Source organism: Nomascus leucogenys, chromosome 9, assembly GCF_006542625.1.
Source record: "Nomascus leucogenys isolate Asia chromosome 9, Asia_NLE_v1, whole genome shotgun sequence".
Taxonomy (NCBI): domain Eukaryota; kingdom Metazoa; phylum Chordata; class Mammalia; order Primates; family Hylobatidae; genus Nomascus; species Nomascus leucogenys.
Window position 1 is genome coordinate 114,860,647 of NC_044389.1, and position 25,332 is coordinate 114,885,978.

At 47.1% G+C, this 25,332-nt stretch overlaps 1 protein-coding gene across 5 annotated transcripts in view; it reads left to right on the plus strand.

The window, feature by feature from the left end:
* The window catches only part of DIP2C (disco interacting protein 2 homolog C), a 278,224-nt gene extending 253,276 nt beyond the window's left edge, over positions 1 to 24,948 (plus strand). For all 5 annotated transcript variants that reach the window (XM_030819374.1, XM_030819375.1, XM_030819372.1 and 2 more), the window contains 5 exons: positions 10,689 to 10,746; positions 12,759 to 12,833; positions 15,917 to 16,091; positions 17,925 to 18,048; positions 21,573 to 24,948. In XM_030819374.1, coding sequence (XP_030675234.1) covers positions 10,689 to 10,746; positions 12,759 to 12,833; positions 15,917 to 16,091; positions 17,925 to 18,048; positions 21,573 to 21,825 — 685 coding nt within the window. In that variant the 3' untranslated portion in view covers positions 21,826 to 24,948. The remainder of the gene's footprint in view (positions 1 to 10,688; positions 10,747 to 12,758; positions 12,834 to 15,916; positions 16,092 to 17,924; positions 18,049 to 21,572) is intronic.
* Positions 24,949 to 25,332: the final 384 nt, after the last annotated feature.

A 25,332-nucleotide genomic window follows, 5' to 3' on the forward strand; every position in this document is an offset into this window, starting at 1 on the left:
CTGTTTTCATTCTTGCAAGTTTACTATAATTTTGAAATTATTTTGAAAAAAGTTTTAAACGTGCTCATAAACATATCAAATCTAGAATTATTTTTCAGGTCTTTCTAGTCTTACTCAAAAAGGGAAAGTTGGTCCACATTAGTCAAGACTTCATGGTGGAAAGTGACAGAAACCAAGTTGGACCATTTCAGCAAGCGAAGATTGAGGTAGGAGAGAGGTGCCTGAGGAACTGGAGGGTTGGGTGGAGGTGCAGCCCAGTGACAGGGAGGGTCTGGAAGCAAAGCCCAGAAGACCCTCAGGAGTCCCCTTGTCACCTTGCTTCTCTGCCCTGTGCACACTTCTGTGCAGACGGATCAGCTCTCTGTGCTCATTACACCTGGGAGAATGCTGCAGCCCCACGGTCATTAGACCTCATCTGTCAGGCGTCTGCCCATCACAAGCTACTGGGCGTGGGGCATGGGCTTGGTCACCCAGAGGCAGGAGGCTGTGCCTTCCATGAGGCCAGCAGTCTCGCATCTCAAAAGCCAAGAAGAGAGCACACACCCTCTCCTTACTGGCATGGGCTGTGCAAAGCCATGCCTCCAGAGAGGGCATGTGGAAGGGACGGGGAAAACCTGCAAATGTGACCCAGCTAAGTGCGAGGTCCCTGTCAGTGATGAGCAGGGGGGCTTTGATGTGATGCCATGGGAAGGGCGCTCATCTCTGAGGCCTTTCTCCAAAACACCTGTGATGCATGTCTACCCATGAAAAATGTTAGACAAGTCCCAACCAAAGGGCAGCCTACAAAACACCTCACCAGTCCCCTTAAAATCGTCAAGGTCAGCAAAACAGGGACATTTCTGAGAGACTGTCACAGCCCATAGGAGCCCAAGGAGACGTGACAGCCAATTGTCATGTGGAATCCCGGGTAGGATCCTGGGACAGGAAAGGGATATTAGGGGGAAATGAGGAAGCCTGAGTAAAGGATAGATTTAAATCGTCTCAGTGTTGGCTCACTAATTCTAACTAATGTCGGATATGTGCGTATTCTGAGACTGGGGTGTATTGTAGGGCGATGTGGGAGCTCTACCAGCTGCTCAATTTTTCTTATATCTGAAACTCCTAAAAAGTGTATTTTTAACTTTTTTTAAATTAACACATAATTGTACAACTCATAGGGTATATAGTGATGTTTCAATATATACAACACGTAGTTAGCAGATCGGGATATTAGATCAGGAACGTGCATCATTTCTTTGGAAATGTTTGGTATCTTCCTCCTAGCTATTTAAATAATAAATTACTGTTAGTTATATTCATCCTGTGGTGGCACAGAACACTGGAACGTATTCCTCCCATCCAGCTGTGATGTCGTTTCCTTGAACAAATCTCTCCCCATCCCTCCCTTCCCAGCCTCCAGTATGCCCTGTTCTACTTTGCTCTTCTGTGAAATCATCTTTCTTTAGCTTCCACATGAGTGAGAACGCGTAGCATTTAACTTTCTATTCCTGGCTTATTTCACTTTATTTAATGTCCTGTGCTTCCGTCCATCTTGCTGCAGATGACAGGATTTCATTCTCTGTTATGGCTGAATCCTATTCAGTGTTACATACCACACCTTCCATATCCATTCATCTGCTGTTGGACTCCTGGATGGATTCATATCTTGGCTATTGTGAATCTGGCTGCAGTAAACAGGAGTGCAGATGTCTCTCCAGTACACTGATGATTTCCTTTCCTTTGGATAAACGCCCAGTAGTGGGATTGTTGGATCATATGGTCGTTCTATTCGTAGTTTGGTGTGTGTGTGTGTGTGTGGTGGGGCGGGGCGGGGGGTTGTTTTGTTTTGGAGACGGTCTCACTCTGTCACCCAGGCTGGAGTGTGGTGGCACGATCTCGGCTCACTGCAACCTCCGCCTCCCCAGTTCAAGCGATTCTCCTGCCTCAGCCTCCTGAGTAGCTGGGACTACAGGAACGTGCTACTACACCCAGCTAATTTTTTTATTATTATTATTATACTTTAAGTTTTAGGGTACATGTGCACAATGTGCAGGTTTGTTACATATGTATACATTGGTGTGCTGCACCCATTAACTCGTCATTTACATTAGGTATATCTCCTAATGCCATCTCTCCCCCCTCCCCCCACCCCACGACAGGCCCCGGTGTGTGATGTTCCCCTTCCTGTGTCCATGAGTTCTCATTGTTCAATTCCCACCTATGAGTGAGAACACGCAGTGTTTGGTTTTCTGTCCTTGTGATAGTTTGCTGAGAATGATGGTTTCCAGCTTCATCCATGTCCCTACGAAGGACATGAACTCATCCTTTTTTATGGCTGCATAGTATTCCATGGTGTATATGTGCCACATCTTCTTAATCCAGTCTATCATTAATGGGCATTTGGGTTGGTTCCAAGTCTTTGCTTTTGTGAATAGTGCTGCAGTGAACATATGTGTGCATGTGTCTTTATAGCAGCATGATTTATAATCCTTTGGGTATATACCCAGTAATGGGATGGCTGGGTCAAATGGTATTTCTAGTTCTAGATCCTTGAGGAATTGCCACACTGTCTTCCACAATGGTTGAACTAGTTTACAGTCCCACCAACAGTGTAAAAGTGTTCCTATTTCTCCATATCCTCTCCAGCACCTGTTGTTTCCTGACTTTTTAATGATCACCATTCTAACTGGTTTGAGATGGTATCTCACTGTGGTTTTGATTTGCATTTCTCTGATTACACCTTATACAAAAATTAATTCAAGATGGATTAAAGACTTACATGTGAGACCTAAAACCATAAAAACCCTAGAAGAAAACCTAGGCAATACCATTCAGGACATAGGCGTGGGCAAGGACTTCATGTCTAAAACACCAAAAGCATTGGCAACAAAAGCCAAAATTGGCAAATGGGATCTAATTAAACTAAAGAGCTTCTGCACAGCAAAGAAACTACCATCAGAGTGAACAGGCAACCTACAGAATGGGAGAAAATTTTTGCAATCTACTCATCTGACAAAGGGCTAATACCCAGAATCTACAAAGAACTTAAACAACTTTACAAGAAAAAACCAAACAACCCTATCAAGAAGTGGGCGAAGGACATGAACAGACACTTCTCAAAAGAAGACATTTATGCAGGCAACAGACACATGAAAAAATGCTCATCATCACACCCAGCTAATTTTTGTATTTTTTTAGTAGAGATGGGATTTCACCATATAGGCCAGGCTGGTCTCAAACTCCTCACCTTGTGAGCAGCCCACCTCGGCCTCCCAAGGGTATGTGTGTTTTAAGGAGCCTTCATACTGCTCTCCATAGTGGCTGTATTAGTTTACATTCCTACCAACAGTGTTATAAGAGCCCCCCTCTCTCTGTGTCCTCACCAGCATTGGATGTTTTTTGTCGTTTTGATAATAGCCATCTTAACTGGAGTGAGACGATACCTCATTGTGGTTTTGACTTCTACCTCCCTAGTAACAATAACTGTAAGCAGCTGAGCCGTCCTTGCTGCTGCTCTGCCTGCGGAGTCGCCGTTCTTTTATTTCTTTACTTACCTAATAAACTTGCTTTCACTTAAAAAAAAAAAAAAAAAAAAAAAGACTTGCACTTCTCTGATGATTTGTGATGTTGAGCATTTTTCATGTATTTTCTGGCCATTTATGTTTTTTGAGAAATGTGTGTTTGGATCATTTGCCCATTTTTTAATCAGTTTTTTTGTTTGTTTTTTGGCTTTTTTTTTTTTGTGCTATTGAGATATTTGAGTTCCTTTTATAGCCTGAATATTAATCCCCTGTCTGGTGAGTAGTTTGCAAATGTATTCTTTTATTCTGTAGGTTGTTTTTTCACTTTGTTTCCCTTGCTGTGCAGAAGCTTTTAAGTTATGTATAATCCAATTTGCTTATTTTTGCTTTTGTGGCCTGTGCTTTTGAGGTCTTATTCAGTAAGTATTTTTTTAAAAATCAAGGAGTTCCCAAAAATAAAAAGTTTTTTTTAATTCGATGCAAATGAATGTCATGAAAACCTTATGAATGGACATAAAGTGATAAACAATTTATCCCACTCCTTGCAACAGAAATGTTGATGCATTTTTTTTTCTTTTTCTTTTCTTTTTTTTTTTAGATGGGGTATCACTCTGTCACCCAGGCCAGAGTGCAGTGGCATGATCACAGCTCACTGTGAACTCTGCCTCACAAACTCAATCGATCCTCCCACCTCAGCCTCCCAAGTAGTTGGGACTACAGGTGCACACCACCACACCTTGCTCATGTTTGCATTTTTTGTAGAGACAGGGTCTTGCCACATTGCCTAGGCTGGTCTCAAACTCCTGGGCTCAAGTGATCCTCCTGCCTCAGCCTCAGCCTCCCAAAGTGCTAAGGTTACATGGGTGAGCCACTGCACCCAGCCTACTGATGCATGTGATTAGGGTCTTCGGTAGCAGGGGTCTGTGCTCAGGATTAGCATTCCGAAATCGAGCACTTCTGAACTTGGAACCTGTCTGGCCTTGGAAGAAGATGGAAGAGGGCAGTTTGGGCTGCAAGGTCAGCTCAATCCACACCTCCAAATGGTGTCTTTTATGGGAAGAAAACACAGAGCTCTCTTCCACCCGAGGGAGAGAAAAGAAAAGGATGGACAGAAGAGTTTGCATTGGAGGGGGTTACGTTTATAATTTTATAAATGAAAAAAGTACACAAAGTATGCTTTGGTACTTCATTTGTGCAATGTGGTTAGGTTAGATGAAAACATTCCTCTGTTTTCTCTCGTTGCTCATTTTTAGGGTGATTGTTATCTGTTTCTGGACTTCCCTGATCCAGATCTGCTTGACCTTAGCCTTTTGTGGTGGCCACTGTGGGCCGTCTCATGTGGTCGTCTAGCTTTTGTTAGGGCTTGAGTCCCGGGAGGACCTCCTGTAGAAATAATAGTGCATTTGTTTTTGGTTTTGTTTGTGGTTTTGGGTGTGTGAACATGATGCCTGTTATTTTTAAGCACTGTTGTTGTTCCTTGTGATTTTAATGCTTTTATGTGCTTCACTGGTTGCAAAGGAAATGGCAAGATATTAAAATCCCAACTTGACAGTAACACTTGCCTCATCCTCTGTGTACCTTAGCGGCCAGGAAGCTGCAGACTAGACTCAGTCACAGCATCTCTGTTAATTAACCCAAAGTTTTTGAATATTTAATTTCCCCTCTATCCTCGGGGATTTTTAAAAGCTTATTATTCAGATGGTCTTATTATATTGGGTATTTTAAATGCTTCAAATTAATTTTGGAAGAAGGTTTAGTTTAAAATATTAAGTAAAAGTTTTGGTTGTTTTTTCAGTGGCACATTGATAAATGCCATCCTCAAACGGTGAGCGTGGCTGTGCCGCAGCTCAGCTTTCCATGACCGGGTTACCCTGTGTCCTGTTTGCTCCCCTTGAAATGCCACAGAGTTGGCACTGAGGACAGCACCAGCTCCGTCTGCATCTGGTCTGTCACGCCGGTTTTTGAGATTGAAGGTGCAGAGGATGCTGGACCCTTCAGGTCATGAGTGACCAGGCCAGTGCTGAGCAGTGGTGTGGGTGGGCAGGGTGGGCTCCCAGTGGGTGCTCTGCTGACATCTGCATCAGGTGCCCCACCCCAGGGCATTGGTCAGGGGCTCTGCCTGCACTGGTCTGAAGCAGTCGTCTTTCTGGCGGGGGCAGTGCTGCCATATGCCGGCGCACTTCTGTTGCGGTAGAGAATGCTATTTGTTTCTTGGTTGTTACGACGTCTCCAGAGCTGGGGTGCTGATGGATGCTCTGCCAGCCAGCGGGTCTGCCAGGGGGTGGTGGTCCTGGGCAGAGGGCAGGTGTGCTCATCCCCCTTTGCATGGCTCAGACAAGGCTCCTTGCCCCTGGGTGAGAATCTCAGTTGGAGGAAGAAAGAGTTCCTTTTGTAGCTTTGTGGGGAAGGATTAGTGAGAAGTTCAACCATGGCTCTCCTTAGACAAATGATGAAAAATGTAGTTATCTCAGCAGCACCTTCCACCCGTTCCCAGGAGGCCAGGCATGTGATGCCAGGAGGCACGAATGAAGAATGAAGACCTCACAGGCCTCTTGTGACAGCCACGCATTTGTTCCCCGCTCAGTTGCACGGCGCCGTCAGGGCTTCAGCCTTCCGAGGCGTCGCTTCTAGCAAAACAGGTTGCTAAGTTTGAGTCCATCTGAGGGCAGTTCAAGGACAGGGCAAGTTAGAGGCTAGTGGCAAGTTCCCTCCTGTCAACTCTCTATCTCTGCTTTTCTAGCAAAAGTCTGAACTTCAAGTCCACTTGACAGCGTAGGATGAAAAGACAGTTTATTCCCCGCAAGTCCAAGATTTATACTGGAGTCGAGAAGAAATAAGGGGTGAGACAGAGGCCAGGCTGGAAGAGTTTATTCAGACACACAGTTAAATTGTAACCTTGATGTGAAAGTAGGTGCACTGTTTGAAACCGACTTTCACCTAGGGAAGGGTGTCAGCAGTAATGGTTCGTGGAGCCAATTTGGGCAGCAGTAACGCACGTTGGAGGCAGCAACAAAAGTGGCACAAAGTTCCGGATCTGGAGCTGACAGGTTTCCTCAGCCCTGAGTTGTCTAAAGCTGACTTTGCAGCATGACCTGAGTGGCAGGTGCTCTCACAGAAGGTGAGCTCTGCTGGACGCCAGCCTCGGCACGATGGCTCTTGGAAGATGAGAGTCTTCCCACAGCATCACTTGGTCCTTTTGGTGGCTCAGTCACACTTCCCGCAGGAGAGGGCCAGCCTGGCTGAGCCTGTATTCCTCCCTCCCTCATGGAGTCCTCCTGCTCCACGCTGGCTCCCGGAGTCCACAGACCTCTGCATCTCCCTCTAGCGGCCCACCTCTCGTGTGCCAGGCAACGCCTTGGTTCTAACCTTACAACCTGGTTCTAACCGAGAAGTGTTAATAACCACAGCTACTTATAACTCACACACCACAAGCACTTCAGATTCATAGCTCATTTAATTTTTTTTTTTTTTTTTTTGAGACGGAGTCTCGCTCTGTCGCCCAGGCTGGAGTGCAGTGGCGCGATCTCGGCTCACTGCAAGCTCCGCCTCCCAGGTTCACGCCATTCTCCCGCCTCAGCCTCCCGAGTAGCTGGGACTACAGGCGCCCGCCACCACGCCTGGCTAATTTTTTTTTGTATTTTTTAGTAGAGACGGGGTTTCACCGTGGTCTCGATCTCCTGACCTCATGATCCGCCCGCCTCGGCCTCCCAAAGTGCTGGGATTACAAGCGTGAGCCACCGCGCCCGGCCCATAGCTCATTTAATTTGCCCAAACCTGGTGATGTCTGCATATGATTCCCAGTTTGAGAAAGTCGGCACTGAGCGGCACAGTTTGACCCGGGTCTTAGCTCAGCCCACTCTGTAACTGTGGAGAACACTACTTTTGAGAACAGCCAAGATCACCTGGTTTCATTTCTATGAGTTCTTTGCACATGGAGGGAATCAGCCCTCTGATGTGTATGTTACAAATATATCTCCTAGTTCTTTAGGAAGACATCTCTTCTGCCCTTAGATAAGGGGTAGCTTTTTTCCTCTCTTGGCTGTGTGGATATTGTTCCCCTTGGTATAGAAGAAGGAATTCCTGTGTGGCACTTGCTAGCAGGATATTTAGCTTTTTCATCCAGCACCGACTTGAGTGATTTAGCACCCTGTGTCTGTTTTCATACGAAACACACCTTTTTCACATGAACCAGAGAGGGAATTCTTGATGATCTTCCATGTTTTCAACACTTCAGACAAGGTTCTCAGCTGAGATTCCGCCTTGCTTCGCTTCCTGAGGCTGAGGGTCAATATGGGGGCAGAGGCTGGAGAGAGTGAAGGACATATGGCCGGAGGGTGAGGCGCTGGCCAGCACACACCTGCCCGGAGCCTCACCTGTCTTGTTTTCCTCCGTGCCCCCTTAGGGGCTGGGCACAGGCCAAGGCAAAAACCCACAGGGATGGAGATAAGGAAGATCTGGGAATGCTGCACAGCCTGGGCCCTGCCTGGCGGAGCCCTGGGGCATTTGCCCATCACTTTTATAACTCCAGAGCCTTGTTTCCTGAGTGACCCCCTTACCCTGTCTGAAGTCATCCCTGTAGCAACAGCTCCCAGAGCTGCCGGGTGCATCTGACTCCGGCCAGCGACAGGATCCCGAACGTCCTAAAGTAGAGATGACTGAGGATTGGGCGCAGAAATGGAGATGGTGTGTCCCAAACAGCCCTCAGTTTTGGCTGAGTTTCACTCCCTGGCTGGTCACCTGGCCTTTGTAGGATGCTGAGGTGGGGGCATCTGACCCCCCTCTCGTTCTTTCCCTCTCCTCGCCATCTCCAGGTGCGCCTTTCTCACCACTGCCCTGGCCAGCGTGGACTGGCTTCTCTACTGCTGTCTTCATCTGTGGCAGATGAACCCACGGTTCGCCGGCTTTTGACTCCACTTGGCCGCTCAGATCAGGGCGCATCTGCGGGCCTCCTAGCACGGAGGAAGGAGTCAGCATCATTGTCCTGGCATGGCCACGTCCTGCCAACATCCCAAGTATGTGCGTGCTGCCTCTGGCTGTGAGCTTCTCCGTGGTCAGTGTCCAGAGGAGAGCACGTTCGTGTTGCACCACAAATTCTAGGTATTCTCATGGCAAGTCCTGAATTAGCATAATGCTACCTGGCTCCTAAAAGTTCTTTAGTTTCTTGCAGTTCTGTGTTAAAACAGCCAGTAAGGCATTTTTGGAGGTTAGCGTCATCAAGCCTATCGGCGTGTTCCATAAGAGCTTGAATCGTGTGAGCTGTTTGGCAGCCCTCATCAGCTGTTGGCATCAAGGTTTCCCTTTAAGATAGACACCACAGAGTTAATGGTTATCATCTGATCTGAAATGGCTCCAGTAAGTCCTTCTCCCTCATCAGACTCCTGCTGATGCACCACAGGCGCCCTCCCCAGCGTCTCTTCTCCATTCTCCTGCAGAAGAGAAAGTGCTGCCAGCCTTCCCTGTTTCTGCCACAGATGATCCTCCCCGGCACAGGCTGCTTCTGTCTGCAGCAACCGGAGAAGGCACACCAGGCTGGGTGGGAGGAATTGTCCTGTGGCCCCAGTCACTGAACAGCCAGAGGAGATGGTGCCCCTGGCTGCAGACAGCCCTAGGTCTGGCAGGAGCCGTGCAACCGGTCAAGGCCCTGTCAAGCCCTTCGTGCTGCTCCCTGGTTTATTGACACCACATGTCTGGCACATGGAGGACGCCAGGCCGGTGCCACCTTCCACACTGCTGGGTGCCTCCCCCTGTGGGGGCAGGAACACCCCCATGCCCGGAGGGGTGCGCACCCTCCGTGGCCTCCCTCATGCCATGCAGAGGGCTGTGGTGGACTGGTCCCTCAGGGCCCTGTGACACTCAGCCTTCTTTCTTGGTACCTCCTGCCCCTTCCCTACCCTTCGTCCTCCTTCTTTGGTACATCTGTCAGTTACAGAGGAAGACTGCCGTGTTGAGTGCCTAAGAGTGGGTCACTGGTGTGTTTCAAATCTCAGTGAGGGCTGGGCATGGTGGCTACGCCTGTAATCTCGGTGCTTTCGGAGGCTGAGACAGGAGGATCACCTGAGACCAGGAGCTTGAGACCAGCCTGAGCAACATAGTGAGATCTCCTCACTACAAGAACGTAAAAGTTAGCCAGATGTGGTAGTACACACCTGTAGCCCCAGCAACTCAGGAGGCTGAGGTGGGAGGATTGCTTGAGGCCAGGCGGTCAAGGCTGCGATGAGCCATGATTGTGCCACTGTACTCCAGCTTGAGTGACAGAGTGAGACCATGTCTCTTTAAAAAAAACAAACAACACATCAGTGGGGGATGGTAGGAAGGGTGTCTCAGGAGCCCACAGGCCCCCTGCCCGCAGCCTGTCCCCAGGTGGGAGGCATGTCCTCCTGTGATTCGCTGTCTTCAAGCCTTCAAGCACTTTCTCCTTTGCTTTATTTTGTTTAAATAAGAATTGCCCCTTAGGTGAATGAAGAGCGTCATGGTCCACTAGGCACCTGGTAAAAATGCAAAACCAGTAGTGAAGGCCTCAAAATAAAGAAAGAATGCGCCTGGGAGGACCGTTAGTGAAGCTCTGGTTGTGGCCCACTGCAATGTCCTTGGCAGTGCTTAGGATTAAATTATCATTACGTATTCTTTGAAGTAAAAGAGTTTCTTTTCTGAGTACCTTTGCCGCCAGGGCCTGGCAATTCTCTCTGCTCCTGTGGCCGCGATGCACGTGCTATTTTGGGAGGGCTCTCGGCTGCTGCACATCTGGCCCTGCCTCGTGCACACCGCTGGGACTCTCGCCGCACACCTGGCCTTGCCTTCCACCTGCAGGACAGCCGTCGGTGCTTGAGGACCAGGCGACACGGTCGTAGGTGACCTGCAGCTCTTTCAAGGAAACTCTGTAATCCGTGTTCTTTTCCTTTTCTGAAAATGCTAAGTGGACTCATGGTTACTTTCAGCTCAGAGTCATTTTTCCAGTTATTTTGCAGGTTTGAGAGATGTGGCTTCATCTGCCTTCTCTGTGGCCCTCACTTCGGGTTCAGTTTCCTCTGCTGCTGGGCTGCTCTTTCTGCAGCTTCTGTCTCTGCCATTGGATGATGCTCAGAATCAACTTTCCCGGACAGCTGCTGGGCTCGTGACCTCATGTGAATTGGTAAAGGGGAAAACTGGACAGAAAACACATCTGGGAATATTTTCTCTTTCTGTTTGCAGAGTCCGCTTAGTGGAAAGAGGATCCCCTCATAGCCTGCCCCTGATGGAATCGGGAAAGGTGAGTATTATAGGAAGAAGCATGCGTTTCTGTATCCATTTGCTTCTGAGCGTATGGGCTTTGAAGTTTTAAGAAATGTATTTTTTAGAATGTTTTTTCCAAAAAGCTTTCTTGAAAGTAACATGTCAGTGAGTATAGAAACTCAAAATAACAGTGTTTTAAACAAGTTAGACTTTTTTCCTCAGGTAAAAGTTAGGAAATAGGCATCTCCTCCTCCATGAAGCCAGCACCGGCCCTGGTGCCTTCAGCCTCGTTCTGTGCATTGGAGCCCAATTCCCAGGGGCACCTCAGGAGCTGAAGCAGCTGCTTCTGCTCCAGCCATCATTTCCACGTTCCAGCCAGCAGGAGGAGAAACAGAAAAAGAAGAGAACAAAGCATGCAGACCATAGAGAAGGTTCCCAAGCTGTCCTACCCTGAAATTCCATTGATCAGAATGTGGTCACATGGCCACACCTAGCTAAAGGTTGGGAACTATTGAGATACCAATTCTGAATATCTAAAGGCCTACCTAAAAATCAGGGTATCCATTACTATGAAAGTAGAAAAGAATGGTTATCAAGAGACAACTAGTAGTTTCTGCCACAGTGGATGTGTTTTTTGTTTGTTTGTTTTTTAACTAGAACTAAAGGGCAAGAAACATATTTAAACACCTAAATGAAGACTCTTTTTTTTTTTTTTTTTTTCCGTTTTGGCCCCAGTTGTCAGATTCCTTCTCCATTGACATAACTCTAAAAGCATCTCATGTTGCTTCTATTATAAAATTGCCTGCATGGCTGCAAGTTAGAATTCTTTACAGAGTTGGTTCCAACAGTAGGCATGTGCTCACCGTCCATCCTAACAGTCTGGCGGACCATAGTCAGCAGCAGAAACCAGAGCCCTGAAATCTCACTTCAGACTTAAGTGAGATTTAACAGTGTGACTGTTCCAAGACGTTCTGTGTTTTTACCATAAAATGTTTTGCCTTTATCTCAATCATAAATGTTAGATGAGTTGATCTGAGACAGGCTATATTCAGGATTTCCAGAATAAACTTTTGATTCCTTATATAAGTGGTATCAGTGGAATGTGAGATATTTCTAAGCTAAACTTTAAGAAGGAAATTCTGGCCAGAGCCAGTGTCTCATGCCTGTAATCCCAGCACGTTGTGGGGCTGAGGCTGGAGGGTTGCTTAAGGCTACAGTAAGCTGTGATCATGCTACTCCAGCCTGGGTGACAGAGCTAGACCCTGTCTCAAAAAAAAAAAAAAAAAGGAAATGCTTAGTACTGATATCCATTACAGTGAAAGATGTTTACCTGCAGGAAAAAGTTCCCCAGTGTCTCAAGCTGAAAATTTGGTGGAGATGAGCTGGAGATCCACACGGACGTTCTAACGAAAACCCACAGACTTCACTAGCAGTTGACATACAATCTTTCCCTTCTGGCACCACCAAAGCAGCTGCCTACTATATCGTTTTGCCAAAAGCATTTTGGGTTATCTTCGAGTCCATGCTTACCCCTGAAAATGTCACTCTGTGACTCCCCACTCCCTTCAGCGATTACTGCAAGCATCACCCCCATCCATGCGTGTGCCATGATGTGAGATGTAATATTGAATCTATGTAAATATCTTAAATAACTTCATTGAAACAACTGAAAATTCCCATTTTGCAAGGTCAGGCTGTGTTAAACATTATATCATTTACCATGCTTTTGTTCAAACATTATTTTCATGATTTTCAATAGATTTATTTTAGCTTTATTGAGGTATGACTGACAATCAAAATGTTTAATTTTAAGGTCACCATAGCAGCATACTATATTGTAACAATTACAGTGAGAATGCGATTGTGAGGCTGTGGTTGTGAGGCTGTGGTTGTATAATGGGTCATAACTATGTGGCATATAGTTTTGATTTAATTGCTTTCTAAACAGCCTTGAAAGAAAATGGCATAAAGACAAGATTGAGGTTGGCTCGTGTGTAGTCTCTCCCTGTATTCCCGCCATTGACAAAAGACTTTTCCTCTCCCAAATAGATACTTCCAGGGGTTCGGATTATAATTGCCAACCCAGAAACAAAAGGACCGCTGGGGGACTCACACCTTGGAGAGGTGAGTTGAGTGTCCTCCGAGATCCAGGTTACTTTTCTGTTATATATCCTTGGCTTGCCTTGACACCATCAGAACTGCTCACATGCCCTTGATCTGCCACACACCGGTTTGAGTTGAGTGAGTTATGACTGCCTGGGAAATAGTGTGAGGTAAGCTTTATGGTTCAAATGAGTCCATGAAAGCTCAAAATTACAAAATGGCACTTCCTTAGGGAAGTATAATAGATTCTCCTCAAATAATTCCGAAAAGATTTAAACACATAATGTGTATGGACTGCGTTTCTTTATTTCTTAGCTCGAGTTTGCTTTCCACATTCCTGCTTTTATACTGAGAAGTCCTTCACCAGGAGAACGGCAGAGACCTCCACAGGGAGTAATGTGCAAACAACAGCATCAGGACACGGTAGCCATTATTTCAGATCAGAAGGCAAACAGTGGAACTGGACACCTTTGCCTCATTGTATTCAGGATGAGCCCACCCTGGCTGGTTCTTAACTCCCTGCCACCGTGCCCCTCCGCACGCGCTGCTGGCGGGAGGCAGCTAGAGAAAGATGCCTCGTGGAGCTGCATGGCCTTGCTCTCCACTCTTGACGCCTCATCTCCAGCAGGCCCTGGCATTGCTGGGCGTCCCCAGTCTGAGGCCGTGTGTCTCCTGCATCCTCCTTCTGCCCCATTCTTCTCTCTGGCAATGAGCTTGCTGCTTCTACGAGGAAGCAGAGGGCACTGGAGAAGAGTGTGTCTAGAGCCAGCCTCCTCCCACGGTGGCAGCACACGTGCCCTCCCTCTGGTTACCCCAGGCCTGCCATGCAACTGGACAAAGCCCTGTGTCCAGCCAAGGACACCCTCACTCCCCTTATCACCTGTCCTGTCTCATTAGGCGCCAGCAGCACATGTGGGAGACGTGCTAAGAACTGGCATCTTCTTATAAACAGCACTAGCCGCCCTCCTCAGCCCCGGCCGCATCCCCGGCACATGCAAGAACACGTTTCTACACGTACGTGGGTGAACACCTGACCAGTGAGCAAGTCTTCACCAGTTCCCACGTCCCACCTTGCTTTGCTTCTTGGGCCTTGTTTTTTTTTTTTTTTTTTTTTTTTTGGCCCCTCACTTGACCTGTCTCAATCATGTGAAAGATGAGAACTGCGAAGATAAAATTCTGCACAGCTCTCACTTAGGAGTTTCCTTTAAATGCGTTCCTAGAAGCAAAGCTGGAAGCAGAGCCTGCTTCTCCGGCACCTGGAGGGGGTCCTCACAGGTGCTGCCCCAGACGTATGCTGGGCCAAGGTCAGAATTCTCTTTCCTCTGAGGGTGGCCAGAACTGGCGAGATTTCCAGGGTGACTTTCTTATTAAGAATGTGTGTTTTTTTCTGCTTTATGAGGTTAACTGAGAAAGTTTTTTTTTTTTTTTTTTTTTTTTTTTTTTGAGACGGAGTCTCGCTCTGTCACCCAGGCTGGAGTGCAGTGGCGTGATCTCGGCTCACTGCAAGCTCCGCCTCCCGGGTTCACGCCATTCTCCTGCCTCAGCCTCTCCGAGTAGCTGGGACTACAGGCGCCCGCCACCACGCCCGGCTAATTTTTTGTATTTTTAGTAGAGACGGGGTTTCACTGTGGTCTCAATCTCCTGACCTTGTGATCCGCCCGCCTCGGCCTCCCAAAGTGCTGGGATTACAAGCGTGAGCCACCGCGCCTGGCGGATTAAGGAATGCACTGTGATGCTTTGATATATATACATATTATGAAACAGTTACCACGACCGAGTTCTATTATCCATCACCTCACATTTTGTGTGTGTGTGATGAGAACAGTTAGGATCTATTCTGTTATCAAATTTCAATTAAATGATATAGTATTATTAACTGTAGTCACCACACTACATTTTCTCCCCAGAACCTGTTCGCCCTCTAACTGAAGGTTTGCACCTTTGCACGTCATCTCCCCCTTGCCACTCTGAAGCCCCTGGTAACCACTGTTTACCCTCTGCTTCTGTGAATTCAGCTTTTTAGATTCCACATGAGTGAGGTGGTGCAGTATTTGTCCTTCTCTGTTCTGGCTTCTCACTCAGCGTAACGTCTTCCAGGTTCATCCATGCTGTTGCAAATGGCAAGATTTCCTCCTTTTTTATGACTCAGTAATATTCATTTGCCTTAATGAGAATTTTCTTTGTGTTAGGGAACAGAGGACAGCTGTCATTTCCCTGATCTGATGGTGCACTGTCTCTCTCAGTTTCACTTTTTCATTTGTTTGGCAGGCAGTGAGTGCCTGCTGTATGTGAGGCACTGCTCTGGGGACGTGGGTGCAGTACTAAACCAGTTTCTGACTTCCTGGAACTTGACCACTTTTCGTTGTCAGTAAAATAATGGAAACAGCCAAGCCCAGAATGTCTCCACAGCAAACACTCCAGAGTCTACAAGGCCCTGCCTCTCCTGACCCTTGCTGTGTGGGCATCTGTGGAGCTTCACTGGTTTTGCTTTTATCCAGCCCTGTCCATGGTTCTGCGTAATCCACGTGGCTATCGCTTTGACTCACCATATCAGTCTTTGCTTGCCTATTTCCCCAAACGTGAGACATCAGGCATTTTTGTTTCCGTTTTTTGGTGTTATGTGCCTTCCTCCCTTAGGTTTTGTTTTTTTGTGTGTTGTTGTTTTATTGCAATATGTGTCCAAAAGTATTAGCTAACCAGGTGAAATGAGAAAAGAAATCTTAAAGCTTTTCAGCATTGTTCTTGCTCTTTAGAAACAGTCATTTGTTAAAGTATAAGGAATCTAGTATGACTTTGTTCATTTGATGTGTATATTTTTAAAAGCTAGTTGTTAAATCTTCAACTAATCTGCTTTAATACATTTCCCCGTAGGGGGATGGCTTGGCTGGTTGCTTGGCCACAAACTTGGTAGACTGCCTTTATTTCAGTATACTCTGTGTGTCTCTCCAGAAACCCAGATGAGATTAACATCATCTTGGTTATTCAGTCCAAGGAAACTTTTACCGTCACTGAATATAATTTATTGAATTGTCAAAGTAGTTGTAGCCTCATTTCCCTGGAGATAAAATAATGTCGTCCACAGTGACATTCCCCTCCGTTTGCAGATTTGGGTTCACAGTGCCCACAATGCCAGCGGTTATTTTACTATTTACGGAGACGAATCCCTCCAGTCAGATCACTTCAACTCAAGACTAAGTTTTGGAGACACCCAGACCATCTGGGCACGCACAGGCTACTTGGGGTTCCTGCGGAGAACTGAGCTCACAGATGCAAATGGAGGTGAGAGTCCAGGCTGGCTGGCCCCCCACACAGATGGGCAGAGAGGTTAGGCTCCCCTAGATACAGAAGCCTTTCCCAAGGTTTACAGCAGCCAAACCCAGGAGGACACGTGTGCTAGCTGCAACCCAGTGTGAAAAGAGCCGAGTTTAAGAGCAAGAGGAAGGCAAAATGCAAATGTGTCCAACAAGCTGAGCTGTGCATCACATACCCTGTCCTGTCCTGAGAACCAAGTGCTGACTGAAAACCGGGGAGAGGCGCGGCTGCTGAGCACGGGCTGCAGTGTCGCCCACAGCAAAGTGCCCAGAGTCTCAGCCCACAGAGTCTCCTCAGCAAGCCTGAAGGCTGCCTGCTCCCACGGGGTCCATCTGAGACAGAAGCTGTCCCAGTGGCTGCAGGAATGTGCGTGCTGCTGCTTCCAGGACTGGGTCTGCCCCTGTCTGGGAAGAGGAGGCCGTGGGGCTCTGGGGCGCTGGTGGCCGGCCGTCTCTGCCCATGCGTTCATCAGAGTGCAGGGCCTGGTGCTGCTGATGCTGGTGCCTGGTGTGGAGCGGCCAGGTGGACAGCATTGCCTTTGCCCCATCAGAGGAGAGCGGGGTGAAGCCAGGGGTATTTCATGACGCGGAGGTGTAAAAGTACACTCGCGTGGTTAATTCTTTGCTTATTCCAGAATCCTTTCTCACCTCCTTAGTTCTGCTAAAAATAGAGGCAGGACTTGGCTGTTTCACAGCAATGGCAGTTGAGGTTCCTGATGAGATCTTGACTCACCAAAACCCCAGGGAGATGAGTTTCTAGACATCAGTAAGGCTTCCTTACATACCTCTCTAACATACCTACGATGGCCTGGCCCAATGGGCTACATTTAGGAATCATACAAAAATATCCTGGCCTGACATTTGCATTGTGGGAAATTATAGACTAGTTTTAGGGTGCTGTCTGAGGTTCCTGGAAGCTGCAAAAGCTGGTGGCAATTTATAATCCTAGAGAAGGGCCAGGAAAGCCACGTCCCGCTGAATCCTGGGAGCAGGGATACCCTGAAGGACGTGTCCCTGCCACAGGAGAAGAGGCAAAGCTGCTGTAGGGGCAGAGGCTGAGTCAATATCTCCATCTTTCTTTGTCTGATTTAAATTAGAAAATTCTTACCTTTGATAGTATTTTATATGTCAATCATGCCTTTCAAATTTTCCCTAATATGCTTACTACCTTATAAAAATTTAGGACATATTTCCTTATTAAGGAAAGATAGGACCTGACCACTTGTTGTCATTATTCTGAGGTTTGCAAGAAGGATAGAAATAAATTTCACGGCTCTATGAGCTAAGGAAATCTTCATGAACAAGAACAGGAGCTATGCTTCTTTTCCCACTTATACACAGAATTAATAGTGCAGAGAAGCATGTGTGGGATAGAGTCAGGGAGCTGGTCTGACTGTGGCCGCGCTGTATCCTGTGTGACCTTTGGACAGACGAGGCCTCAGCCGATGGGTCCACGGAACTCAGACCACTGGGTGCCAACTTCGCCCCTCAGCTGCTCCCGATGAACATGCGATCAGGCAGTTGACTGTGTATCAAAGCTGAGCCAGGAAAGGTCTTCTCGCAAAGCACAAGAGGGCACATGGCGGCTTTGCAGCCAGCCCGTGGGGCACTGACACACAAGCTGGGCACTTGCCAAGGAGCTCCCTGGCAGAAGGAAACAAACTGTCCCTGGATCCGTGAGCCCCTTCCTTTGCATCCCTGTCTCACTTGGGGGTAGTTTTTAATCTTTTTTTAAGAAAAGAAGGAAAACAGCTTGAGCGGCATTACGGGGAAGCTTACACAGGCTTTCATTCCTCCACAGAGCGCCATGATGCCCTGTACGTGGTAGGGGCACTGGACGAAGCCATGGAGCTGCGGGGCATGCGGTACCACCCGATCGACATTGAGACCTCGGTCATCAGAGCCCATAAAAGCGTTACAGAATGGTAAGTCGTGAGCTTGCAGCTTGTACCCAAATCAGGGGCAGAATTTGTGAAGCATTGAGAATGTGGAGAGCACAGCGGTGGAGGAGAGTTTTGCTAAGGTAGGGAAGGGGGTGCAATTCAACATTTGACTGTAAACCTTTATCTTTTGGGGTTAAAACAACAAAAGAACACTCCACACGTAGAGTTAATGTACCATATATTACCTGAAAACGATAGACTTCTATTGCCATAAAAACTACTTGACTGTTTTCCAGGAAGCCAAATTGTTTGGTTTTTAATTTACAAAAGCATGATATAGGAAGAAAACAAGCTTCACACATATGTAGGCACAGAAAATACTTATATGACTATTGACTTGGGAACCAGAAGTAACATGAGACATGGGAAAACTTTAGGTGAGAAGGAGAGGCAGCGTTTGTCCAGACCCCGGAAGAGACTTCCAAAGGAGGAATTGCTTGAGTTAAGGTCGGCAGTGACAAGGGGTGTGCGTCGTACCTGCCGGCTGGGGGCAGCCTCTGCCCTGGGCCCAGGTGAGGACTCCGAGGCTGGGACTTTGTCTTTCCCTCTGGCCCATTTAATCTGTTGTGAAGTGCCGAGTATGTCAATGGTGCTGCCGGACATTGAGCAGCAGGTTCTTCTGAGGTATAGGAGTGGACTGGGTGCTGCAGTGCCGTGAGTTAAGTCGGCCAGGGCTGGGGAGTTTTACAGGCTGGTTCAGTGCCTTGATGTTTGCAGTTAGGATGAAAAGTGGCTCAACATCATTGGCTTTAGACTTGTTCATTCCCTTGATAACAGACAGGGTGCTAACTGAGGGGCACCTGGTGAAACTGGTCTCAGTCTCAGGTCAGAAACCCTGAGGGAGGTACGTTGTGCACTCTCATGAACGGCTTTTCTGGGTTGAAAGGATGGGTTCTGAGATTGTTCCTTCCTCCTCTTAGCTAGGTGAGGTGCAATAAAGGCCGGTACTTACTGCCATTTGCTGAATTTGAACATTGAGGACTTGGCAGAATTTACAAGATCAAGTTTGCGTACCTGTCAGTGATCCTGTGGTTCAGATTGGCTAAGCCCCTACTCTCAAAATTCCTCAGATTGTTGATTTCCGTGACAATTCTCTCCTTGAGTATAGAGAGAAGACAGAAACTCTAGGAAGACTTTGGCCCAGAAACTCGGACAGGGCCTACCTTATTTTCCATCTAAATAGCTACGAATATCAGTTAACAGCCTTCCGTTTTTGTATTTTTAAGAAAACAATTTTAATTGGCCTGTGTGGCCTCCCTCAAGCATTTTCTGTCTGGTTTCCCGCTAAAAGGTGTGCATCGAGGGCCTCGCTGGTGCCCTCTGTGGGCTTCTAGACTGTGGTGCTGGGCCTTATTCTGTAATAAATGCCGCTGCTGTTACCCGCCATGTGGACCCCGAACTGGGTCTGTCCCTCACCTGGTCAGGGGCTCACATGCCTCTTGCCCACATGGTGTCCTTTGAGTGGACTTTTGAATGTTTGAGATGATCCAGGTACAAACTGCTTTGCTCCACCTTCCCTCTCCCAGCCTCCCTGCACTGCCCCTTCCGGCCGCCGTCGGCTGCTCCATGCTGAGAAATGCGGCTGTGACACCCAGCGTTGTGGAATGGGACTCTCCATGTTGCCAAATTCAAGCCAAACAAACTTTCTCATTTCTCATCCGTTGTTCTCAGCGTTAAGTAGCGTGCACAGCTCCTGTAAAAGCTCTGAGAGTCACTGGTACCACCTGTAGGTCCCTGGCAGTCCAGAAAGCACACCCTCGGCCAGCCCTGTTCCTCCGGAGAGCCAAGCTGATTCGGATACTCGAGGACCATTCCAGAAATTTCAAATATGCCGTAATAAAAGCTAATATTCAAATGTGCCTGAGATGTCTGTGTCTGTGATATCACAGATTCACAGTGTGGGCCCACATGGGCCACGTAGAGCAACATTTTAACGTCACCAGGAGCAGTATGACAGGAATTAAGCATCAGCACGTCTTCTGGGAAACAGCTCTTAGCATGCTCCATAGGCATGCGGCAGTCACAAAGCAAAATCCAGGAGAACTGTTGAGAATTGCCAGGAAAATTCTCCAATTTTCCCTTTCAATTTAACATAGGTTGGCCATACTGAATAAAATACGCGTTTTGTCCCTAATTGACTTACTCTCACACTTAGAACAATAGTGAGCTTCCCAAGATATCTCCTGCCTCAAGCTGGGATAGAACGTGTTTGTCAGGTGCGTGAGAGCAGATACGAGCAGCCCTAGAGCCTGGTCTCCAGCCCACTGTGCCCGGGAACCTTCTGGCCTCCTCAGCCAAGCAGACCTCAAGTACCAGGCTCTGTGAATATCAGGGTCCTTAGACAGCTAGTTCCAAAAGCCAGACCTATATCCTTTAAAATGTAAAGCACCGAGTTTTTGCCTCCGCCAGTTGGGCAGACTAAATACTCTGGTGCCCGTCCTGCTGAAAGATGACTCGATCCCAAATAAAACATTTCTGAGTGAATCTTCCATATTCCAGAAGACTTTTCCCTGCACATGGGTTAGCCACGGCTGTATGGCAGCCAGCCCATGCTCAGTGCTTTAGACAGAGTTGTTACGACGCCCCCACATCTGCATTTGAGGGGCTGGCTCAGCTGGGACAAGCAGCTCGGCTGGGCACGGGACTGGTGGCTCTTCATGTGTTTCTTATCCTCTGGACCCAAGGGCCAGCCCAGGTGTGTCCCCATCCTTGCAATGGCACAGGCATGCCAGGACAAGCCCCCATATCCAGCCCTTCTGGAGCCTCCGCCGGCATTCACCTCCCTAACACAGGCTGACCAGGTTCCATGCTGAGCCCAAGCCCCAGGACTGGGAAACACACCCCCACTCTGGCACACCACACAGACAGAGAGGAGTAGGCCACCATGCCCTCAGCCTCCGCACGCACGGCCCTCAGCAGCAGAGCTGGACTCAGGCGCACTGCACAGACAGGAGTGGGCACCCATGCCCTCAGCCTCCGCACGCACGGCCCTCAGCAGCAGAGCTGGACTCTGGCACACCGCACAGACAGAGAGGAGTAGGCCACCATGCCCTAGGCCTCCACACGTGCGGCCCTCAGCAGCAGAGCTGGGGTCTGGAAGCAGGAGGCACGGGGCTGCTTTGAGGGTAGAGGCTGATGGCACGCTGCACTCTGCAGTGAGGGCATTGGTCCTTCAGGCAGCAGCAAAGAGGCAGCACTGGAACACAGACTCCGCTGGCCGGGTGAGTGACCCTGTGCTAGAAATGGGAACTTAGGAAGATGGTGAAACACTCGCAGAAGCCACCGAGAGAGAAGGTTGGTAGGAAACACCGACAGGTGCTGTCGCCAGGAAGTCTGTGTGGGGAACGATTAGTGGGCGGCAGACCCAGGACGTGCAGAGGCCGGAGGAGACTGTCGGGAGCGCCCAGGCAGGTCAGAGAGCGCCAAGTGGAACTTGAAAAGAAAGCACGGCTGTTAAGTAAAGCATTAATCAACATATAACGATGGCTTTCTTTTCTGTCTTTTAGTGCTGTGTTCACCTGGACAAATTTGTTGGTGGTTGTGGTTGAGCTGGACGGGTCGGAACAGGAAGCCTTGGACCTGGTTCCCTTGGTGACCAGCGTGGTCCTGGAGGAGCACTACCTGATCGTGGGGGTGGTGGTCGTGGTGGACATTGGCGTCATCCCCATCAACTCCCGTGGGGAGAAGCAGCGCATGCACCTGCGAGACGGGTTCTTGGCAGACCAGCTAGACCCCATCTATGTGGCCTACAACATGTAGTCTCGTCTCTTGGCTTCCATGGACTTTTCTGGAGATGCAGACATTGTTCTCCGTGTCCACTGAAGCGTGCAGACACAGGGCAACACTCACCAGAATGCAGCCATCTGTGGTGAGGGTGGAGGAGGAAGAGGAGGAAGAGAGGACTTCTCACAGCAGCCACGACTGGCATGGGGGTGAAATGTGAATTTACCACTGAACTTTGCTCAGAAGGACTTTGGATTACTGCCTTCAGTTCGTTGGAAAAGCCCATTTCAAAAACTTTCTTTTCTTTTCTTTCTTTTTTAATTATTGGATAATAAGTGCTTTCTTCGTAAATGTGGTATTTTGTTAAGCCGAAATAGCAATTAAAAAAATATCCTGCCCTCCAGATGGGTTCTTTTAAACAATTTATGTAGTGTGACAAAGAATTGTTTTCTCTGTTTTAATGTGTCATGAAATCTTAATGACATGGATCTGTTACTAATTTAAGCCATTGGTAGATCTCATCCTTTTAGGAAAGTTTGAGGTACGAGAAAACCTTCCAAATAGCACCTTCCAATTAGATAATAGCAGCTTTCTTTGTCAGAAATGTGCTGAAGAAACAAAGGCTGATATATGGCCTTCGAAGTTAGTATAGAATGAGAAGAAATTATAAATAAGGTGTATTTCGGCAATTATCTTGCAAATATCTTTGTACTAAACTAAAAAGATAAAATAAGTTAACTTCCTCAATATGTAATTATGTACAAAACGTTTAATTTATTTTGATCTCTTTAGAACTATAAAAGAGAAAAACATTCAAGAATATTAAAGTCTTGTAATGTTTGCTAATATAAAAAAGTGTTGTATTATCTTGCGTGGATAGTATCACAACAAATATATATATATGAAATATAAATTCACTAATGAACAAAGGAGATTTTAAAGTTTAAGATGCAGAACTTGTCACTTGCATGGTGTGCCCCCCCGTACTCACATACACTCTGCTGTTGCCAGCAGTCACAGACCGCAGGAGCCCTGTCTAAAAGTTTCTTCTAGAACCAGAGACCAGCAAGTGAAATTATTGCCATCTCAAGGATGGTGAAAGAATTCAAAGCTCAGTGTGCACTATTTTTTTCTTTGCTGTGGGACAACAGTGAATGTGTTTATGCCAGCGTGTGCTGATGATACTGAGGGGCTTTAGGTTGGCAAATAGCACTGTTTTCTTAGCTGCAAGAATTCATTGCACAATGTTTTTCATCATTTTTGTTAATGTCATCTTTTTTTGGTCCTTGCTACGAAAAGGAATGCGATTCTGTGGTCATTTGCACTGGGTTGCATTGATTCCCCCTCTGATGGCCAATGTGGAGTGGACAAAGTGTCCGGAACTCACATCGGTGATCGTCCCCTCGTCTTAAGACCCAGCCAGCTCTGTGTGAGCCTCTGGGGCTCCCTCGCTCAGTGAGCACAGTTCCCCGGGGGTTCATGCCAGAACTCCGGCTGAAGCAAGAAGTCCTCCAGCTGCGTCGTTTGCCGCCTGTGGACAAGTGCGCCCCAGTTTCTGCCCTGGCAGCTCCTGGCCACACCTTCTCAGAGCTCACCTGTGCACTTCTAAATTGAATTGGCCCACGGTGTCCAACCAAGAAGGAGCATCTGCACTCCGAGAAAGATGTGTTCTGTAACTGCCCCAGTGTGACCCTGCAGTGGCTCTCGGTGCTAGATATGCATGACTAAGATTGATGCTGGGCAAAATTTAGATGATCTTTCATGATGTTGTGGGCAGCATCTTCGTCTGCCTTTGCTATATGCAGTCAGCAGTAAGCCTTTTGCTAAAAGAGTTTTGTTTGACTTCTGAGATCCAAGGCTGATTGTTGTAAAAAAAAAAAAAAAAAAAAAAAAGCACATTTAAAAAAATTTGTCTGCATATGTGGTACATCCTTCCATCTCCACAAACCATTTGATTCTTGAAATATTGTTTGACCTCATTGCTGTGTGCGAATATTTCTCCACATGCTTCAGATACACATTCCTAGTCTCTGCTTCCTAAGGGGGGAACCACCACACATAGGGGAAAAAAAAGACATTTTCCTACACCCACCCACCTTGTTGAAAGGGAAGTAGGTTTGGGGCTTCAGGCCAGACACTGACTATGAAACATTAGCTGCAGAGTGTGCAGGGCAGCTTTGAGGTCCAGCTGAAGTCAGGAAGCAAAACAAATTGGGATGTCACTTCAAACATAATTTTAACTGTCACCAAACCAACTCTGCGTTCAAGGAGCGTGGGCGCTGCAGTGCAGTTGTGAGGGCAGAGTTAGCAGCAGCCTCTTCTGCATCCTGTCAACTCTGATGTTAGAGTTTAGGCTCAAAAGAGTTGGTGGACTGAGATCGAAATTTGGTTGTGCAAGAAACAGGAAAGGAGACACTTAGTACCACCAGTTTCAGCAATAAAGAAGGGTCATTCTGTATTCGAAATTGTACTGTAGATAAATCATTCATGAGAATGTAAAAAATGTTTGTCTTGTGACCTTGTGCTTTTGAAGTCAGACAAAACCGTGTAATCAACTTGCACAAAAAGAGGGTACACAGTGAACATATAAACACAGACCTAATCAAACAGGAGCAGATTCCTCATGGTGCTTGTTTATTATATATATTTAATCCTGCTTGACACTTTACCCAAGGGAGATGGTCCCTTTTATCAGTTGAATGTTAGCAGCGTTATTTCAGAGTGTGGTGACTGGTTAGAGAAATTCATGTACTCAACCAGTCACAGTTTCAAACAAAATTTTTATGTGCAAAGGACAGCAACCTTCTTGTATGTTAAACCACCAGTACGCTTTGTACATCTGTGATAACGCCTGTTTTATATTCAAATGAACAAATAAAAGCTTTTATTTTTGTTGCTCTGAAAATAGCCGTTTCTTAATTGGTCCCCTGGAAAGATGTCTGGGACAGCTTTAATCCCAGGAAGGAAGTGACTCCTACAGGGAAATGTATCTGACTCTGTTTACATAATTTGTTGCATTACTTAGTACAGATAATCATACTTTGAACAATGTTTAAATTTTGATGTGGGCATTTATTGCTAAAAATAATTCCTATGGCAACAAATGTTTTGTGAAATGTTTTTTTAAATTCTTTTAAATATATCTAAATATATTTGTTCACATTTTGCTGCAAGTGTACAGATTATTGGTAATTTGGGGACAAACAACGTGAGTCCTGTGTGCAAATGCTTTCTATCAGCTGTCGTAGGGAACCTTTGCGTGTCAGGAAGTAGAGTACTTGACTGTTCCACCCCAAATTGTCTTTATCCATTTGACCACCAAAAGCTGCATCTTTTGCCCAAGATCTGGGAGTTCTTATGGCTTTGTCTTTGGGAAAGTAGTAGCAGATCAACTGGCCTTCAGATTAGTGGTTCCGTGAAGATAAATGTTTATTCACAAGAAAATCAATGGAACTAGGGCCGGGCGCTGTGGCTCACGCCTCTAATCCCATCACTTTGGGAGGCTGAGGCAGGCGGATCATGAGGTCAGGAGATGGAGACCAT